The 21,340-nt window shown below is 39.9% G+C and overlaps 1 protein-coding gene across 6 annotated transcripts in view; it reads right to left on the bottom strand.

The window, feature by feature from the left end:
* Window positions 1-21,340, bottom strand: part of DCUN1D4 (defective in cullin neddylation 1 domain containing 4) — a 71,226-nt gene that overhangs the window by 42,247 nt on the left and 7,639 nt on the right. For 3 of the 6 annotated variants that reach the window (XM_036279278.1, XM_036279287.1, XM_036279296.1), the window contains exons 2-3: window positions 6,239-6,309; window positions 6,018-6,057 (exon numbers count right to left, since the gene is read on the bottom strand). In XM_036279278.1, coding sequence (XP_036135171.1) covers window positions 6,018-6,057; window positions 6,239-6,309 — 111 coding nt within the window. Of the gene's footprint in view, window positions 1-6,017; window positions 6,058-6,238; window positions 6,310-8,276; window positions 8,348-8,430; window positions 8,450-21,340 lie in introns of those variants that run through there. The other 3 variants (XM_036279305.1, XM_036279323.1, XM_036279314.1) reach the window with 3 other exon arrangements.

The raw sequence follows: 21,340 nt of genomic DNA, 5'->3' as shown, positions 1-21,340 counted from the left end.
GTTCGGTTCCCGTTAAGGGCACGTAACTCGGTTGCAGTTTGTCCCTGGCCCTGGTTGGTCGTGCGGATGGCAGCCACTCGATGTGTCCCTTTCACGTCGATGTTTCTCTCTCTCTCCCACGCTACCTGAACAAGAAATGGAAAAATGTCCTCGGGTGAGAATAAATAAATGAATAAATAAATAAAAAATGTCTTCACCAATATTTAGGTCAGTCCACTGGCTCCTCCACCATCTGCTTCTTCCCAGAAACACTGGCCTAATGTCAGGCTTTCGGTGCATCCCACCTCAAGAGTACCACGTTCTTGGTAAACAAACCAACTTTATCAACTTTCTCTACTTGTTTCCCTTATTGGTGAATGCTTTCTGTTAAAAGGTTTCACAAATCACCTTTTCTTGTGTCTGTGTAAAACTTATTCAAATTTGACCCCCAAATTATCCTGAATTTGCCATTTTATTCTTTCATTTATTCAACATTTTTGTCTTCTAGCTAAGGACCACTGCTTTGGTTTAGATCCGGCCACTGTAATGTTCAGCATACGCGAGTGGCTGCTGGGGGGCATCTTTCACCAGCAACGATGTCTTCTCACCTCCCTGATGCTCTTTACAGCTCGGCACCCGCGGCTCACTGACCTCACACCTCCACCTCACAGGAAGGATGAGTCAAACTCATTCCCCAGTGACGGCGCACAGGACACAGCTGCTCAGGTAGAACCCCAGAGCCCATAATGACAGCGCAGTTTCAGGCTACATAAAAAAACATTTTTAATGCTTCAGAAAACTAAGTGTACTTAAAATAATTTGCCAGCATGAACCAAATCAACAAAATATACAGAGAAAACACAATTCAAGGCTTGGATGCTCCACACCCTACCCAATCCAACCTCTTAGGACCCTTCCTGAGCAAGGGCAACAAGGCGGGTCTCTAAGTGCACGGACAAAGGCGCACCTTGGTTTGCAGGGCCCCGTTTGGGTCACCCGTGCATACACAGCAGCCAATAAATCTCTTAGTGCAACAATCATAAGGTGCATGCACTCAGAGTCCTACAGCAGACTCTCAAAAAATGTTTGTTGAATAAATGTTCCTTTAACATGTGCAAATCAAATTCTGCTTAAAAAAACAACAAAAAGTACATTTCCAGAGATTTAAGACATTTATGAATAGATAATACACCACAACTTCAGACTTTTTTCCATTTCTCAGTAAAGCAAGCACTTGAAGTTTCTTGGCAGGTGGGATTTTTTAAAACACATAGTCTAGAATGTTTGCTTCTTAAAATAACGCTGTGATGTCTTTTTGCAATAAAAATACCTAAATCTAAGTAAATATATTCTACAAATTTATATTTATCTGTAGAGTTAAATTTAGATTTTATTGTCTCAATGTGTATCAGAATAGTTCAATTAAACTATCTTTAAACTAAAAAAAATTTAGTAAGCAAATAATATAAACAAGAATGTTATGGAATCTGCTTTCAAGAATGAGCTATTTTTAAAGTATCTCCTGGAATACAAACAATTCAACATTACAGGCAGAGGCAAAATATTAAGGCTGATGTTTAAAATAAAAGCAACTTTAACAAACTTTAGGAAACCCAGAAATTCATTTGAAACTATCAGAGCTACGAGTTTTCATTCTCTAACAATCACTAAGGAAAACCAGTGATAAAAAAAAGATTCTGAGGAGCTACCTTAAATCTTTTAAGAAATGTTTGGCAGGAACATAAGAAAGAGGAAAGCCTTTTTATAATAATAATAATTAAGAATGAGGAAGAGTAGAATAGTAATCCCAAACTATGACTCAGGCCCCTTAATTGTATTGTCTTGATTGATATTCTGGTGTTCAGTCTACTTCTATATTAGATGAACAGTGAGTGAAAACCCTCCCAGCTCTCCCATCATTAGAAGCTCTTTTTTGATGCTTTCATATTTAAATGATCCTTAGGAAGGCAATTAAAAAAACTGTTTATATTTTTTACCCAAAGGTTATGATTTGAGTTCAGGTTTATTTCCTTTTGGTTCAGTGTTCAAAGAGAAACAAATAAATTCTTCTATTAACCAACTATATTTTCAAATAAATCAGGTACTCAATGAATACAGCCATTCTTCCCACATTAAACAATTAGAAATACTGCCAACATTTTTCAACAGATCTATCCTAATGTTTGGTCCCAGAAAATCATTTTAAAGAGCAACCTGAGCCTACCAGAATCAGACAAAGGCCCTTCAGTGTCTACTGCCCAACTTGTTGTTTTGATAATGATTTAACTAAGGATGTTATTCTCAATAATTTTTTTTTTTTTTTTTTTTTTGCTGTGGGCCTCAAGTAAAAAAATGTCCTGTTTAGGATTTATTTTCTGTAAAACATGTAAGATTGGGTGCCCAATTTCTAGTCATCTCCAAATAAAAGTTCTATACAATTATTTTTCTGACTTTTCCAAATTTAGTATAAATTCATGTTCCAATACAAAAAATCTTACTAATTTCACTTTAGTGACTTTTGTATCATATAGCCCTGTTTCACTTACTAACATTTTACATGGTTCATTGTGCCACTTCAGTACTTTTTAGCTAGCTATTTTAACCTCACTTTTCACTGAACAATGTCACAGATATAGTAATCTGAGTTGATAAACAGATTGCATTTTAAGACACCTTACCAGTACCTAATATTTTATTTCATTTTCTTGAACAGATCGTTGAACTACTTGCTTGCCTGAATAAAACTATTAAGTGTCTAAATGAGCAATTTTTATCCCACTATTTAAGACAAGTTAATTTCCTTTCCTTTCTCTCTAAATAATACTGACTTCTGACATCTACCATCTTGCTTCACCATTTTTTTTGCCCTCGTTAACTTTTTTTACTCACTCCCAGCATTCTCTAATATTAATCTTGTCTGTCTCTTTTATTTTTATTTATTTATTTTTGGTGGGAGAAAGGTTAAAAGCACCAAAGAAAAGTGGTAGAAGAGACAGAGCAGGAAGATACCAGCCTCTTTTGCACCTGGCGTTTGGCTCTTCCATATACAGTCGTTATAACAATTGCTCAGAGTATTGTTGTGCCAAGAGATTCCAACAGGCATTACAGTGATTAACTTTCTCAGATTTCCAAACATTATAGATTTTATGTTGTTTAATTTTTAAAGCATACTCCATCAGGTATGGTAAGCACACTGGTGCTGTAACAGATAGAGAAATGTTCATGAAATTGACAACTCTAAGAAATTACTGACGCTAATTGACATTGACAGGCACTGAGGAGGTACCAGGCACTGCGCCAGCATGTCATAACCAAACATCAGACACAGCCACTATCCCCAGGAGGTGAAAGAGGCTAAATACACTTTCCACTTTCATTTTCCTTAATTATAACTTACAGTTATTAAATTGCCACATTCAGATTAAACGTTTAAATGTGAAATTACAACAGTAACCATACTCATTTTAATCGAAAGTTCAAAGTTAACTACATAATGTACAAGATTCAGAACTTAGAGGTTGTATTACCTTAGCTAAGGGGAAGTCAACCTAAAGACTTTACAAAGACGAAATTCAGTTTTAAAAATAAAAACTACACTTAAGTTTAAAAATATCCCCAAAGCCTACCAACATACTGGCCCAAAATAGGAGAGAAGTGCGCTTTTTTTAAAAAATTATTTTTCTTTATTGATTTTAGAGAGAGAGAAAGGGAGAGGGGGAGAGAGAAACATTGATGAGAGAGAACAATGACTGGCCACCTCCTGCACACCTCTCACTAGGGATTTGGCCCACAACCCGGGCATGTGCCCTGACCAGGAATCGAACCGACAACCTCTTGGTGCATGGGTCGATGCTCAACCACTGAGCCACAACGGCCAGGCTTTTTTAACTATTAAAACTAACTTGAATTTTTTATTTCAGCATTACTGGTAGTAGCTAAAAGTTAAACACACTTATGATATATCCATGAATTAGAAAATTATGCATTCATTAAAAAATAAAGCAAATGCTTTATAAACATGCTACTATAAGAAGATCTACAAAATATACTGAGTGACAAAAACAAGAGGCACATACAGATGCACACTTGTATTTAGGAGGAAAAATATATCATCATCATCATCATCACCACCATCACTATCTGGGAAACAAATACAAGAATGTAAGAGTTACCTCTAGAGAGTCAAATGTGTAGTAGCAGTAGTAGTGGGAATGGGAGTTGAGGTGATAAAATGGGATAGAAACCATAAATTTTTATACCTTTTCAACACTTCATTTTTTTTTCTTTATTGATTTTGAGAGAGAGAGGAAGGGAGAGGGAGAGAGAGAGAGAGAAACATCAATGAGAGAGAACATCTATTGGCCGCCTCCTACATGCCCCCCACTGGGATTTGGCCCACAACCTGGGCATGTGCCCTGACCGGGAATCAAACTGGCAACCTCTTGGTACATGGGTCAACACTCAACCACTGAGCCACCCCAGCCAGGCATCAACACTTCTTTTAAAACCATGTGCATACACTGCTTTGAAATTACTAAGGAAACTGCTTTTGACTCTCTGTGAATTGATCTACCTTTACTAAAACAAGATCCTGTGTAGGGACACTCTGTGGCCTGGCCTTCAGAACACTCCTGGCACAGTCTCGGCCCCCTTGTCTCACTCCTTTCCCTGGGAGGAGGAGTCTCTGATCTAACTGGTGATCCAGGGAGAAGGAAATGTAGAGGGTCTGAGCCCCTTCTGAACTCCCTTTCAGATGGGCCTGCCGACAGAAACTCAGACACTTCCACTGTCACAAGTGGGAGCTAGAGAGGGAGCAGAGGGTGTGCTGGCCTGTGCTTATCTAGCTGCGGCGGTGACTGAGTGTAAGATGAGTATCTGATTCAGGTGAAATACTGAAGAGCTTCTGCATTTATGCTACAAACTAAGCTGTGTTTTCCAATAAACTTGTTACTTCAATCTCCATCTTGTACCTAATTTCAACTGATAATGAACCAATTTGGAGGGGAGGATGGGGAGAGTTCTCAATCCCAACAACCTCCAAGATACACCATTAAATGGAAAAAGAATGATGCTGTATAGTACGTACAGTATGGTCTCATCAATGCTAAATACAAAGCCACAACTATAAAAGTATATGCACATATAAAAATGTCTGAAAGATCAAACTTGAACTGGGGGAAGGCTGGACTGGGAGACATAAAGGAGGACTGTCACTCTTTAATCCTAAATTTACTTTTATGCTATTCAAAATTCTCCAACAAGCATGTATTCATACATTATTGCGGTAATTTTCAAAAAATTTTAAATATATTTTAATTTGTGCTGGAAGTTTTACTAACTCTAAATCAAGTGCAAGTTTCTAAACTTCATGATTTTCAACAGTTTAGAGACGTGGTTCTCAAAGTGTGGTCTCCAGACCACCTTCATCAGAATCTTTTAGGAGCTTGTCAAATATGCAAATTCTGGGATCCCACCCCAAATTTACATGATCAGAAACACTGGGGGTGGAACCCAGGAATCTGTTTTACTAATCCCACCCCAAGTGATTATAATGCTAACTAAAGTCTGAGACTCACAGGGCTAGAGAATCATTTACAATAATTAAGTTTCAATTTTCCCATTTATAAGTCCTCAGGACCTATGCAACACATACATACACCCTACATACCTATCAAATCATTTTCCATCTCAATCCAACAAACACTTATGGAATACCTTTCAAACTGCATCACTGTAGTGAATTTTTAATGTAAACTAAAATACTGCAGTAGAGAAATGATATCTGGAAACCACTAGGGAGAATCCCACCCCCTTTAAAGGGACAGAAGTACTCTGTCATAGCCAGAGCCCCAGAACAGATTTCACACTGGGAAGGAACTGTAACATGGCTGCCTCATACACTCTGAAAAAATCCTCAACCAAGTAACAACTTGTTAATGGAATGTATTACAATGTAGAGCATTCTCAGCTGGTATTTGTAACTTTATATTAGGAAGTTTATTTTAAATTGAGTAGTGTTCGTATTTACAGATAGGTACCTGTTTGGTGATCGTCTTGGCTAACGTCTTCCGTTAGATTCTGCAAAAAATATTTCATTATTACCAATAAATCACATAGCATCACAACAAGTTTTAAAATTCAATATTTTCATAAACAGCTGCTATCTTAATATCCATAACCTAAGTTTTTATCAACTACATTTAAAACAACTATTTAAACATAAACAGTTGGCAGCTTTGTCGATAAAAGATTGACTTACTAGCTTATTAAGGGTGTGGTAGATCTTATGAATATTTGCCAGTGTTGAGAGATGAGAATTCAGCTGAAAGTCTTTAAAAAAAAAAAAAGGAAAATTCAGTGTCATTTATGTCCCATATTGCAAAGACTATAAAAAAGAAAAACAGAAAGCTCAGACATGATAAGCAAATGTTTTAATACAACTGAATAGTATCCCCATTAACTTGATCTGCATTAAATAAAATACAACATGCAACTACTGACCTATCTTCTAGAAACAGTCTGACAATAAATTAAACCCCAACCAAATGTTAAAGTTCATGAAATTTTCATGTGAATTGTAAGGTAAAACAAAATACTTCAATAGTGATAAAATCCTACCAGCAATCAACCTGACCTTTATAGAAAAATATCAATAATGTTAGCAAATTAAACAAGTTACACAAATAGTAGATCTCAAATGAAACGTGTTCACTTTCTCTTTCCTTTTCTCTTCCCCAGAATTACTAGAATAATATCAAGCTCCCAACAAGAGAGCAGTTCTTACAATATATTATTTTGTTGGCTTTAATACAACAGTGAGAGCAGAAGAGGAATCTAAGCCCCTCCCCCTCCCATTAGTCAAACAGACAAATCAAAGATTTATCCTGCAAACTCTGAGTCTGGTAGGCTGAGCCCTGTGATGGAGGCTATGGTTACTTGTACCACAATATTCAATGTGCCACAGAACCAGAAACACAGAAGCATAAATCACACTCATAGAGAAACATGTCCAGAACAAAGAATACATCAGCTAGTGAATCATCTCTAATGGTTGCAGAATTACACGCTAAATTATACATATGAGAAGAATTAAGTTGCTCCATCTTAGAATTCTACACAACATAAAACTTTCAATTAAACTGTTAGGCTTTTGAATTTCTAATTTCAAATGATGTTTAGAAAGTATGCTTATATACACATTAGGCCATGTAAAAGTGAGTTAAGAATCTATAATTTCATATTTGAATAAGCATCAACAAATGTATTTTCACAAAATATCAGGATTTACATTAGTTGCTCTTCTTTACTATCATAAAGGTAAGTCTTGAAAGTAACCTTGAAAATATACTGCAATGCTCCAGGTTATGCCATTCTAATAAAAAACCCATTTTCTAAAATCCCCCTTCACTGGAATATTTTATTTGGGACATGTATCAGATGCCAAGAACAAACCCAAAGAGAAGACTACAATACAAGTTGTCTGTGCGGGGGGGACAAGACTCTGGGCGGCTGCTCTGAATCTGGAAAGCAGGCTGATTTCCCGGCCAGTATTTAGAAAGCTTTACTTTCTTTTCTAAATTGTGGCAGGAATCCAGCTCTTGGCTGGCCTACAGGGCAGAAGGGCCAGCAGGCAGCAGAGCCCTGACATTCACACTCCATTGTCAGGAGCAGCAGGCCACACATGTGCCCGTCCACATGTACTCCTCCAGCCTACCTGACCACAGCCAAGCACCTAACAGTCACAGCCAATGAGAATGTTCCACGAGAGTTTTTGGCTGAGAAACAACCAGACCAGGGCCTCTGGCTCTAAATTGCCACGAATACAGACAAGTGTTAATTGTTTGGCATCTAAATAGCTTAGCCATATTTAAAATGGTGACATATGCAGCACAGAACCTTTTCCATCTTAATTAGTGCATTGCACAGAGAAGTTGTACAGTATTAGAAGTGTGTGAGTGTATGTATATGTATGTGAGTGTATTTACTTAGTGTTTATATTTAATAAACAGAGAGATCTCTAAAGCTAGAAGCAACAGCTCTCTCCTGACCTGCAAGGCACAATGGGGAGTTTAACCATACACCATCCCCTCCCCCTGCATCTACTAGGAGCCAAAACCACCCCCTTTTGTATTCTCAATTTAAAAACAGGAAGACAAACGATACATTCCATCATCATCTTGAATTTAATTCCTGAGTTAAACTCATGGGCCCCCAAAGAACAAAAACAGAAAACTTAAGGATCTCGATTCTCTTTTTTAACTGAGGCCTCACAGGAGGGGAGAGAGAAAGGGACTTGCCAAAGATCACAGAGCAATGTGGTTTCCAGGCCTCCCATGCTATACTTTCTTCACCACCCGACGTTAATTCAAATGTCACCTAAGAGAATATAAACAAGTAAAAATTGCTAAATCCTTACACACACACAAACACAGAGTTCCTGCCCCAAAGTACCTCTTTCTAGAGTCTGACAGCGAGTTGAATCTTAGCTCTACCAGCTACTTAAACGAAATTTCGATGTCCTCATCTGTAAAATGAAGTTACAATACCTAGATGTGGTAGACATTCATTACAATGCCAGGACCATAACAATTGCTCAATAAAAGATATCAATTACCACTATATTTGCTTATACCATTTTCCACACCAAACAGCTATCTAAAATGGTCTCTAATTTCCACAGGTCCCATAAAGCCCCATTTCAGAAACCCAAAGTTGGCGTTCCCTCCCTCTGTGAATGAGGCACATGGCCTGATACACCTCCACAGCCTAAGATAGACAGCACTGCTATACTCATACAGCAGTATGTTCAGAATGATGGTCAAAGATAACCAGCACACAGTGGAAAAAATATACAGAAATGTTTAAGACCAGGTTCTGCACATGAAGTTTCACTTTACAGGCAATGAGGGTGACAAAGTTCATTTTACAAAGCACATAATATATGACAGCAATTCTCCATTTCCATATCAGATGTCTACTACTATCACCGCCTCATTATCACTTCACACACACACACACACACACACACACACACACATAAAAACAAAAGGAACCAACATAAATACATTTTCTTTAGTTTCATGAAGAAGCTAAGGAGACACAAATTCAAGGAAAAAAGACAAAAATGGCATTAAAAGATAAATCCACAAAGGTTAACACACACTAAATTTATGGTTCATCTGTTCAGTGCTCAGGGCAAGTAATAGACCTCAAAATCGCAAACAGATTTCACATTTAAGGACTAGAAGTTAAAGTAAGGGTAAAGAGCAAATGCTTTACAGAGAACATACTTAGGAAAGCACTAACTGATTCATAAAAATCTCTGGCTCATATTTCAGTTCCAAAGGATAAATGCGGGGCTAAGTCACCTTTACTCTATGATCAAATGGCTCTCCACAGGAAAGCAGTGACTGGGTTTGATTCTCCTGTGTGACATGCAAACTCTATATTCTGCACTAAAAGCAACAAATGTGTTTGTAAAAAGGCCCAGCCTGCTTGATAAATAGCTTGCTTAAATTATCTTCTGGGTATTTTTAAAACATGCAACAAAGGTTGACTGAGCATAAAGTTTCTGGTGTTTGTTTTTATTACCATTTGCTGTGACCTATATAATATAAAAGAAAAAAATGAATGCCTCTGAGAGGTCAGAGTCCATTCTCCAATACTACCCTAGGTACAGAACCCCACAATATGGACAGAGTTATAAATATTCAGGATGAAACAATTATGGGTAAGTTCAGACAATGACCATCAACCAAAAAAAAAAAAAAATCAAATTTTAAAATTAACAGTTCTAATAGGAGTTTCCTTCTGTAAAAGGGTCAGAAACAATTTGAATACAGAAAAATCAAGACCTTTCCTTTAACTCATAGTTACTTGTAAAATATAGCTGGGAGGTGACCTCAATTATAATAGCAACAAAAAGCAATAATATGTGTAGGAATAAACTGAAACATGCAACATTCAAATGAAAGTTTACTGAAATACGTAAATGTAGAGATACTCTATTTCTGAAATGAAAAGACCCAGTATTATAAATCAAACACATCTCCCTTTACTAAACTACAAATTAAATGCAATTAAATTCCTCTTCTTTATCCCAGTTCCCCGCCCCAAGAAAGAGGTGGGGAAAGGAAGGGAATCAAACAAGCTTGGCAGATTAGTTCTAAAGTTCATCTGAAAGAACAAACATGCTAGACTTGCCAAGAAAGTTGGAAAAGAATGAGGAAGAACTTACCCTATCAGATATCAATACATAGGGTAAAACAGAGGTTGGTAAACTCTCTGTAGAGGGTCAGTTCATAAATATTTTAGACTTTCTGAGCTCGACGATCTCGGTTGCAACTACTTTGCCACTGTAGCTCAAAAGCAACCATAAACAATACATAAACAAATGAGTGTGGCTGTGTTCTGCTAAAACTTGATAAAAACCTAGGTGGTGAGCCAGATTTGACCTGTGGGCTGTAGTTTGCCCGTGCTTGATATAAAGATACAGTAGTCCTCCTTATCCATGATTTTGCTATCTGTGGTTTCAGTTGACCAAGGTCAACCACGGTCCAAAAACACTAAATGGAAAATTCCAGAAATAAATAATTTATAAGTTTTGAATTGTGTGACGTTCTGAGTAGTGTGACGAAATCTCGTACTTGCCTAGGACATGAGCCATCTTTGTCCAATGTATCCACACTGTATAAGCTCACGACCTGTTAGCCACGTAGGAGCCACCATCTCGGTTATCAGATCAACTGGCCCATATCACCATGCTTGTGTTTGAATAACCCTTATTTTACTTAATAATGACCCCAAAGCTCAAGATTAGTGATGCTAGCAATTCAGACATGACACAGAGAAGCTGTAAAGTGCTTCCTTTAAGTGAAAGGGTATATATAGAAAAAAACATAGTATATATAGAGTATAGGGTTATTAACCAACCCTATATACACTATATAGTTTCAGGCATCCACTGAGGGAGCGTTTTGAAATGTATCCCCCATGGATAACAGGGGAGTACTGTATAGTAACTATAACAGTACGGTATGTGTGCAAGAAGACAAACCAATGGAAGGGTTGATAAACATATGTAGAAACACATATAACAATATATATGATAAAATTGCATTTGAAATCAACAAGGAAGAGATAATTATTCAGTAAATATAGGGACAACTAGCTAGAATGTGAACAAATTAAAATTAATTCTAAATCACCCAAAAGTACTGATGGAAGGGGAAGGCATTCAAGGCAAAAGAAAAGTCCTTATCATGTCCTACGTTTGTCATCTTCCTCTCCATTAGAATGTGAACTTCATGAAGGACTGCTGCTGTATACGTCTAGTATCTAGAACAATATCTGCCACACAATACATGCTCAATGAACACTCAATGAATAAATGAATGTAGACACAAAGACACCAAGACGTGGATTCATATGTTCAGAGCATTCCAGTGCACCCACACCATCAGATCTTCAAATGTGAGAAGCAATGTGGTGACAGAGAAAGGAAAGCTAAGGTCAGAAAAAAAACACTCTGAATCCTACTTCAGAGTTTAGATTTCAGTTCCTAAGTATTTCCAATACTGGGCCACCCCAGGATATGCAAATATAACAAATAAACATGGCACATTTAAGCAACACCAATTCTATTCAATAGTAATGCATCTGCAAGAGTTTTACAGGAAGAGAAAAATAGGATTATGGCACAAGACCTTGAAGAGATTTCACCACACTGAGCTAGGCTCCCAGGCCCCTGGGCGTACCTAAGTCACGGAACCTCTGCCACAGCTGAAGGCTGGTAAAGAAGTTTGAGAAGTACTGCTCTGAGTCTGGGTGCCATGCAAGTTATTTAAAGTAGGAGTTTTTTAGGAAGATCATTCTATGGCAAACGTGTGGCATAGATGACAGGTGGCCTGGATTCAGAATGGCCTTTCATGAAGACGACTGGAGGTGATTGAGGTGGGAGATAATTAGGGTTTTAAGTTAGACAGTAGCAATAAAAATGGAGAGGAAATATCCTCAGTACAGTGGGACTACAGAATATCCACATTTAATTCACACAAATTCAACTTTACTCACTTGGCAAAAAAGGAGGGAGGGAGAGAAACAGACAACATGAATCCTACAGTCACTCAGTTTCCATGTGCCAATCACATTTTGTGCATCTCACAACACTGTATGAGTCTAGTATTTAAAGATGTATTTTTCACAAAATATGGTCCCTAAACACAAGCCAGCTGCTTCAACTGGTGCTCAACTGAAGAGCCAGTGATCTGTTCCAATGCTGGAGGAAAGAGCTGACTGTGCTGGATGTAGCAGAGACAACCTCAAATGGGGCACCTTCTGAAAGTATTTCCAGGGATGTTTTTAATACAGGTGATTGTCACCTGACATACAGACTTTAGACTGGCTTCTATATAAAAAGTGATCATGCCGTAAAAAACCCACTACGGCTGCATTCAGAAGACGAGAGAGAGGCGCTGCATGTCCTTTTGTCCACTTCTCGCTTTATTAGCTCGAGTAGGTCAAACAGCTAGCTATGGCCAAGCTGGGGGTAAAGCACATCTTCTAATTCCCAACTCAAAGCCCATTCCTCCACGCTGGCTTATTTCTAATCAGACCAAACACTGATCTATTTTCAAGCCCCATAAAAGGAAAAAAGCCACAGCATTTCCCACCCAAAGTTAATAATCAAGCACACAAACTTAGTTACACATTTAAGTTACTACAAATGGCTAAATCTACAACAACCTACCTTTTTCTCTTTTTTAAAGAAAAGATGTGCAGAAAAGATACCATCAGTAACACCAATGTTATTGCTATTCCAAGTGCACTCCTTTCTTCCGCTCACTAAAGAGTCATAAAAATTATTTTATTATTAGCTAAACTCCAGCTGGCCAATCAGTGAGCAATGCCTTCAAGTATAAAAGTTTTTAATGTAGCAGTATGCCCAGGTTCTGTACTTAGTAACTGCTTTCTGATGACAATAAAAATGATGAATTAAATCAGTCAAGACTTGGGGTGAGGGAGCTACTGGATACTGGGATAATGACAGAATAATGACCATATTATTGCCAAAAAAGTGAAACAGAATTGGACAAAATTAAAGGGTATCAAAATGAGACAGAACACAACGTGATCTAGTGAAGCAGGGCTAGGCCTCTCTAACTGGGATTTAACATGGAATGCTTAGGGGTTGGTTCTCTAAGCCATGGGTGACATGGCCCATCCTCCTAAAATGTCAATTTTACTCTGCAATACTAGAAAGGAAAATAATTTCGTTGTTAAAGCCAAGGGTGTGGTGAAGTTGAGAGCCACTGTGTAGGTCTGCCTTGTTTCCTTCCTTCTAGAGAATAGTAGTAGCCTTCTTTCCTACAGGTTTCAGATAAACAGAGGAAGAGAATGTCAATGATGTCAAATGGAAACCCCCCCCCCACCAACCTGCAAAGGACCTTTGATTTCAATCAGAGATTTTGGATTTGTAACTGCACATAGAAGAAAAGAATCCAAGTCTTCAACAAGCCCTTACAAAGCCCTCCATAACCGAAGTTATCTGACCTGAGTCATCCCACTCCATTATTCTCGCTCACTCCATTCCAGCCACACTTTTCCTGGAATACTCAAGAAAATTCCTACCTCAGGGCCTTTGCATTTAGCATGCCGCCTTCATAACCTCTGATGTGCGCAAGACCTGACAAGTGACCTGACATTGAAATATCTACTCAAATGTCACCTTGTCAGAAATGTCTCCCCTGACCTATCGAAAGCAGCACCTCCAACCCCCATCAGGTTTAGATTATTACATACCACTAGTGATCTGCCATTTTGTTGTTTCTTTCTTAATCCTCACCTGAGGACATTTTTCTATTTATCTTCAGATAGAGTGGGAAAGAAAGAGAGAGAGAGAGAAAGGAAGAGAGAGAGAAACACTGACAGGAGAGAGACACACTGACTGGTTGCCTCCCGCACGAACCCAACCAAGGGTGGGGACAAACCTCAACCGAGGTACATACCCTTGGCCAGAATTGAACCTGTGACTCATTGGTCTACAGGCCAACACTCTAATAGCTGAGCCAAACCAGCCAGGGCCTCCTGACATTCTTTAACAACTTTACTGAGATATAGTTCACAAACAATACAATTCACCCTTTGAAGTGCACAAGTCAATGGTTTTCAGTGTATTCACAGAGTTGTGCAACCATCACCACAATCTAATTTTAAAATATTTTTATCACCCCATTAGTAATTACTCCCCAGTTCTCTCTCATTCCTTCAGCGCTAGGCCACCCTGAATCTATTCAGTCTCTATAGATCTGCCTATTCTGGACATTACATACCAATGGAATCATACAATCTGAGTCTTTTGTGATCTTGACATATTTTATATATATATACATGTTTAAGCTTTATCACTCTCCCTAGAGCACAAGCCCTATGAGGACAGGGACTTTCTTCTGCTTTGTTTTCCACTGTACCCCGATACAGATAATAGCAAAAGCTGCCCTGGCCGGTTTGGCTCAGCAGTTAGAGCATCGGCCTGCGGTCCACAGAGAATAGCAAAAGCCTAGCATATGACAGGTACCAATAAACAGGGGACTGCATGCAGTCACGCCCTGGCAGACTTTGCTCAGTGGTTAGAGCATCGGTCCACAGACCAAAGAGTCTCAGGTTCGATTCCAGTCAAGGGCACTTACCTCAGTTGCGGTTCGGTCCCTGGCCCTGGTTGAGATCGTGCCGGAGGCAACCAGTTGATGTCTCTCTCATGTCCATGTTTCTCCCTCTCTCCCCCCTACTCTATCTGAAGATAAATGGGGGCAGAGGGAATATCCTTGGGTGAGGATTTTAAAAAATAAAAGTATGCAGTCACTGGATTTGGCAAGTGGAGGTTACTCTGTGACCTTAGTAAAGATTTCGAAGCCAGACTGAGGCCAGAATGAAATGGGCTGAGGAACAAATTATGTCAAAAATAAAAATCTTGTTCCAGAAATTTTACTGTGAAAGGGAGACTAGAAATGCACACAGATTGAAGGAGTGTTGAGTTGGGTTTTATGATATCGAAGCTAGAGCATGTTTGAAATGCTGGTGGTATTAAGATTTGCTTAGTGTCCTGGAAGCCCGAGAGGAAAGAGCAGGTCAGATCACAAGTCAGTGCAGATCTACATGAGCTCAAACGTGCGATTTTACAAGAAACGTACAAAATGCAATTTTAAGTAAAAAATTATCATTAAAAAAATGAGTTCTATCTCAAAATGACTTAGAACATAAAATCTACCATAAAGTGAAGCCTCATTTTTTGAAACTATAAAAAGCAGTGTTTTAAATAATCCACAATACCAAGTTACACCTTTACCTACCAATTGACAGTCATTTAGCTATATGAGATGGCACAGGTATAGCTCTCATTTGCAGAAACAAATATATTCATATTTGAGGCCAAATTATTAAAAGACAGAGAGATTAAATGTTTTCCATATCGCAAAACTAGGAAAATCCAAAAGCTAGCTTTGTGGGTCAGCTTCACCCTATATGCCCTTCAATGCCAGAAGCAATAATCTCTTTATCCATAAAATGGATAACAATGCCATCCTCATGGCATGGATACTGCATGGATTAAATGAGCTGCTGCTGCTGCAATGAACAGTGCCTGGCACAGGTAAGAGCTACCTGAGTGCTGGCTATGATGTCATATGGTGAGCAGGAATGGTCTGTGCTACCTGACCAGTGCAGGACCCAGTGCTGAAGTTGTTTGTTTCTTTTTTTGGTATGTGCCCCCAGCGGAAACTGAACCCAGAACTCTCTGGTCCACAGGCCGACACTCCAACCGCTGAGCCAAACCAGCCAGGGTGCTGCTGAAGTTTTGAGCCCTCTCCCCCACAGTTCAAACCAAATCCAGTTTACTAATTAAACTACTTAAAACCAATCCAGCATATCAAAATCACCCTGAGAGCTTGGAAAAATATGCCAGTGCCAGGGCCCCAATCCAGATCAATGAAATAAAAATGGGGGGGGGGGGGTTGGGGGGCATTGATCACTCAACCAGCCCAGGTGATTCTAATGTGCAACCAGAGAGTAGAGTTCTATCCCCACCTCAATCCCCAAACTGCTGGCAGCCCACCCATTCCTGGAACCACCTCAGTACAACAGACAGGAATCCAACTCATTCACAAGTATTGGGGGTGGGGGTGGGGGGTCAAGAACCAGGGAAAAGATTACAAAGCTGAAAAGACTGCTGAAAGTGAAAAGGAACAAAGTAGCAGTGACGAAGTTGTTAACATCATTCTCACCAATAAATATTTGCTATTTACAAGGCACAAAGCCAAAAAGGTAGCACAGAAAGGGGAAAATCACTAAGAGGTGGGAAGCAGGTGACTCAGCTTTTTCCCTAAACACAAGATCCAAAGTTAAAGCCATCCAAGCACACCGCTGCTGGCTTTTTCCTAACTCTCACAGGAACCATAAAACAGGCTGGGAGGAGAAACCATCCGCACCCTATCTTCCACCTCACAGCCTGCGCCTGCGGGAGCATTCCCAGAGGAGTCGGCCACTTCAGGACACCCGGTCTGGCTGCACTCCAAATGTGACAAGGTACAAAGGGCCCTAGATTCATTCCCTTCACCCCACTCACTCAATGAAGAATACAGATCCATTCCGCAGTTCAAAGTAAAAAAAATTGTCCTTTAACCTCACTAATGTTACAAGAGCCCAGATGTAGGTTAAGGAGTGCAGCTTTGGCATCAGAAAGCCCTGGGTTACACAGTCCCAGCTCTGGGGCATCCTACTTGAGTGACCCTGCCCCTAATCCAACTTCAGTGTGTCTCAGTGTCCTCATCTGTACAACTGAAATAACAGGACCCTCTTCACAAGATTACTGTGAAGATTAAATGAGATGATGCATGCCAAGCATTTAGCAGAGTTCTGGCCCATTACTATGCACTAATAAACGTTCATTATTTTGATCCCTATTATTTTTGGAATGTGAAAGAGCCTAAAGCAGACTGAACATAGATCAAAAAGTAAAGGCAGGGAAGAAGGGGTGACAAGTGACAGTTCTTAAAAACTCTTGACTTCAATAGCTGGGACCTGAATGTACAACTATCCTTCTCGGCTTCCTGTTTAATGAAGAACAAGTAATCTGTGGCCTAATTTGGGGAATGGCATTTGAAGGAAGAGATCTTAAAGGGAAAGATTCAAATTCACTCTCAACTACAGAAAGAGAAAAAAATTTCAAAGATGTTACACAAAAACTACATTAGTGGCTCTACTAAAAGGTAAGTTTTACATTTTCTGAAATGATGTTAGATATCTCCTATATTTTTAATAATAATATAAAAAGTGTGTGTTTAAAAAGTATTTAATACACATGTCTAAAATAAAATCTAAGAAGACTAAAAGTGAGTTAAGAGAAAGTATGGAAATATGTTGCCACAATTAGAATCCATTTTTAAATGCCTATCGTCACGGGCAAGTAAGATGGCAGAGAAGAGAAGAGGAGCGGAAAAGAAGGAATTCATCCTTGACCCTGATCCTGTTGAGACCCATTGCAAGAAGGACAGAACCAAAAGCAAAACAGAGATAATCTTATCAGCTGGCTCTGCTGTCATCATTCATGGGCCAGTGACAAAATATGAAATTCCAATATACCTGCAGGGTTACTAACAAGGATTATATGAAAAGCACAAATAAAATGTTGAGTATTACTTTACTGGCAGTGATGGGGAGCCCAGACCCTGGAGTCAGAATGCCTGAGTAAGAATCTTAATGCCCCATTTACAAGCTATAAAGAGTTAATCTGAGGTTAATTAACCTTTCTGCACCTCAGCTTCCTCATCTGTAACATAAGGATAATAATAGTACACAACCTACTTCAGAGAGTTGCTGCAAAGCAGTGAGCAGCCCAAGAATAATCACCAGTCCCCATTCCCCTTTGTTCCTCCTCTCTCCCTGCACCCACCTTCTGACTTCTCTTTCCTTCTCTCACTTCCTGATGCGTCTTTTCAGCCCTCCCCCACATAAGTCCAGCCCACCCCTCCACCTCCTCTCCCCTTCACTGGACCTCCCCAACTCCCATTCTGCAGCCAGTCCTGGGTGCTCTCACCCATGCCGCTCCGTCCACTTGGAAAGCACCCTCCCACCTGTCCCCCAGGGGCACACAGATCATTTTCTTCATATAATAAAACTTCAAAAGCTAAACCCACATGACAGTTGCTAACTCTTCCTTAAAGTCTAACTTGAATGACGCCATATGTGTTCCCAATGCATCCTGGCCACCCATCTAACCCAGCAGCCAGAGCCCCACACTTTCACTGTCCATTACGTCTTTACTCCACCACTTAACCTCCTGGAAGAAAGCTCCCTAAATACAGGGACCCTGCTCTCAGTCATGTTTGTTCCAGCAGTGCCTGGCAACAAGAAAAACCTCAAATGTTTAGTGAATGGCTGAGAGAGGAAATGCCTCACTCACTTGGTGGTTCTTACAATCTTTTCCTCTGCAGGCTCTCCTTTTAAAGTCTAAAGAGGAAATTGTCGTTACCCAAGGATCATTAGCAACAAAAACAGAAAAGTGCCAAGCACTTCTCTAAACACTGTGTTTTATCTCCTTTAATCCTTCAGATCATTTTTGATCTTCCCTCCTCCTCCTTTCTCCTCAGCCCAAGCCCCGCTCCACTCTAAGCACACCAGCCTCTCTGCTGTTCCTCTCGCACAGGCCTCTGCATATGTGTTCCCTCTGCCTGGAATGCCCCCTCACCTCTATCCGGTCTTAACTTAAAACCTTCTTAGTGAGGCCTTCCCTGACCATGCTATTAAAATTACAACATTCTCCACTCCCTCCCCATTTCCACTCAGGTATAGAGGCGCCTGTGCTCTCCCCATTCCCTGCTTTATTTTTCTCTATAGAACTTATCACCATCTGACATACTACATGATTTACCTGTTTATTATTTGCCTCCTCTTCTACACCAGAATGAAAACTTCATGAAAGATAAAAAACAGGGCCTGGGGTATAGTAGGTGCTCAATAAACACATGGCTCAATAAACACTTGTTGACTGATCAACTCCATACCCTGCAATAGGTATTTTTTATTCTAATGTTTTTATTGATTTTACAGACAGAGAAAGGGCGAAAGAGAGAAAGAGAAAGAAATGTTGATGTGAGAGAGAAACATCAATTGGTTGCCTCCCATACATGCCTGGACCAGGGATCAAACCAGCAACCTAGGCACATACCCTGAATGGGAATTGAATGGTCAACCTTTCAGTGCACAGGACGACACTGCAACCAACTGAGCCACACGGGCCAGGGTCTGCGGCAGGTATGTGTTACACACGAGGACTCTGAAGCACACACAGAGTAGCTGAGGAACCTACCCACGCTCGCACAGCTTATAGATGGCAGGGGCAAGGACTTGAACCCAGACATTATGACTCTAAGACCCACACTAAACTACTATACTTTCCTGCCTCCCAACCTCACCCAGATAACAATTCAAAGACATAATCATATCCATGGAGCAAATCCTAGCATTGTATGTCTTTAGGCCACAGAGAAGCAAGAAAACTCATCCACTGGAAAACAGTTCAAGAGAATAGGTCATCATCTAACTCTAGACAGTTTCATGTGGTAAAGTATCAATTAAACGATTTATAATTTATACAGCAGTGATCATTTTTCTTTGGATTTAATAGTTCAATTTAAAAAAAGAGAAAAGGAAATATCTGTCGCACATTTTTGTACTGTAATATCCACATGAGCAGCAAAATAACAAATTATCTACTAACATGGAGAAAGACTAAGATGATAGATATTAAAAACTAAAAACTGGCCCTGGCCGGTTCAGCTCAGCAGTTACAGCATTGGCCCGCGGACCAGAGTCCCAGGTTCAGTTCCCATTGAGGGCATGTACCTCGGTTACAGTTTGTCCCCGGCCCCAGGTGGGATCAAGTGGGTTGCAGCCACTCAATGAGTCTCTCTCACATCGATGTTTCTCTCTCTCTTCCTCCCTCTCTCCCTCCCGCTCTGAGGATAAATGCAAAAATGCCCTCGGGTGAGCATAAGAAAACAATGCAACAACAACAAAAAAAACCCTAAAAATTGTAGTGGGAGGTAAAGAAGGAAAGACTACGAGGGGGCACAGGAAACTTTTTGGGGTAATGAAAATGTTCTAGATCTTAATTTTAGTAGTGGTTACACCAGTATCAATATTTATCAAAATTTATCAAACTGTATATTTAACATACATCCAACTTTATAATATGTAAATTATACTCAATAAAGTTAATTAAAAAGCAATTAAAGCCCTGGCCGGTTTTGCTCAGCGGTTAGAGCATCGGCCTGCAGTCTGGAGAGACCCGGGTTCGGTTCCCACTAAGGGCACGTACCTCGGTTGCAATTTGTCCCCGGCCCTGGTTGGGTCGTGTGGGTGGCGACCACTCGATGTGCCCCTTTCACGTCAATGTCTCTCTCTCTCTCTCCCTCCCTCCCACTCTTTCTGAACAAAATATCATAAAATGTCTTCGGGTGACGATAAAAAAAAAAAAAGGAATTAGGGCCCAGCTGGTATGGTTCAGTGGTTGGGCATCAACCCATGCACCAAGAGATCACCAGTTCGATTCCTGGTCGGGGCACATGCCCAGGTAATGGGCCAAATCCTCAGTGGGGGGCATGCAGGAGGTGGCCAATTAATGTTCTCTCTCATTGATGTTTCTATCTCTTTCCCTCTCCCTTCCCCTCTCTATAAAATCAATAAAGGAAAAAAAAATTTTTTAAAGCAATAGAACTATCAAATATGTGTCCTGACTAAGCAAATATTCTACCAAAAAGAGCCATAAATATTATTTCTAATATTCCCAATTCAGATCCAAAAAAGATGCACAAGAAGTTACCCACTAGCTCCTGAATACATCACCTCTTTTTGGGGGGGAGAATGAGGGGGTGGGACAAAAAGGTGATTATGGAAAGACATCAATAAAGAGATCCAATGGGGTGACTGACATGTGGCTCTGAGTCCTGCCTGACCACACCAGCAAGGGCAACCCCCACAATTAACATTGCCTGTGTGCTCCTTCAGTCCTCCAAGTCACCTGGAGCCAAGACTCTTGGACTCTGAACCAACCAAGCAGATCACTGCTCTCCATAAGGACCTCCACCAGGAATTGACCAGCGACAGGTCTGGATGTTGAATTTGTCAGAAGTCTCAGTTGTGAACATGAGAAATCAATTAGCTAATTTAAACAGAAGAATGTTTGTTTTTCAAAGGCTACTGGGCAGTTCACAGAATTTCTAGGAAATCCAGAGAACCAAGTGTATCATCTATACAACCAAAACAATGCCTAAGGGTACACAGCAGAATGCACCATCCACACAGCCAG

This window comes from Molossus molossus, unplaced genomic scaffold (genome assembly GCF_014108415.1).
Source record: "Molossus molossus isolate mMolMol1 unplaced genomic scaffold, mMolMol1.p scaffold_m16_p_1, whole genome shotgun sequence".
Lineage (NCBI taxonomy): Eukaryota > Metazoa > Chordata > Mammalia > Chiroptera > Molossidae > Molossus > Molossus molossus.
Note: the sequence above shows the minus strand (reverse complement) of the source record. Positions and strands in the feature narration are given on the sequence as shown.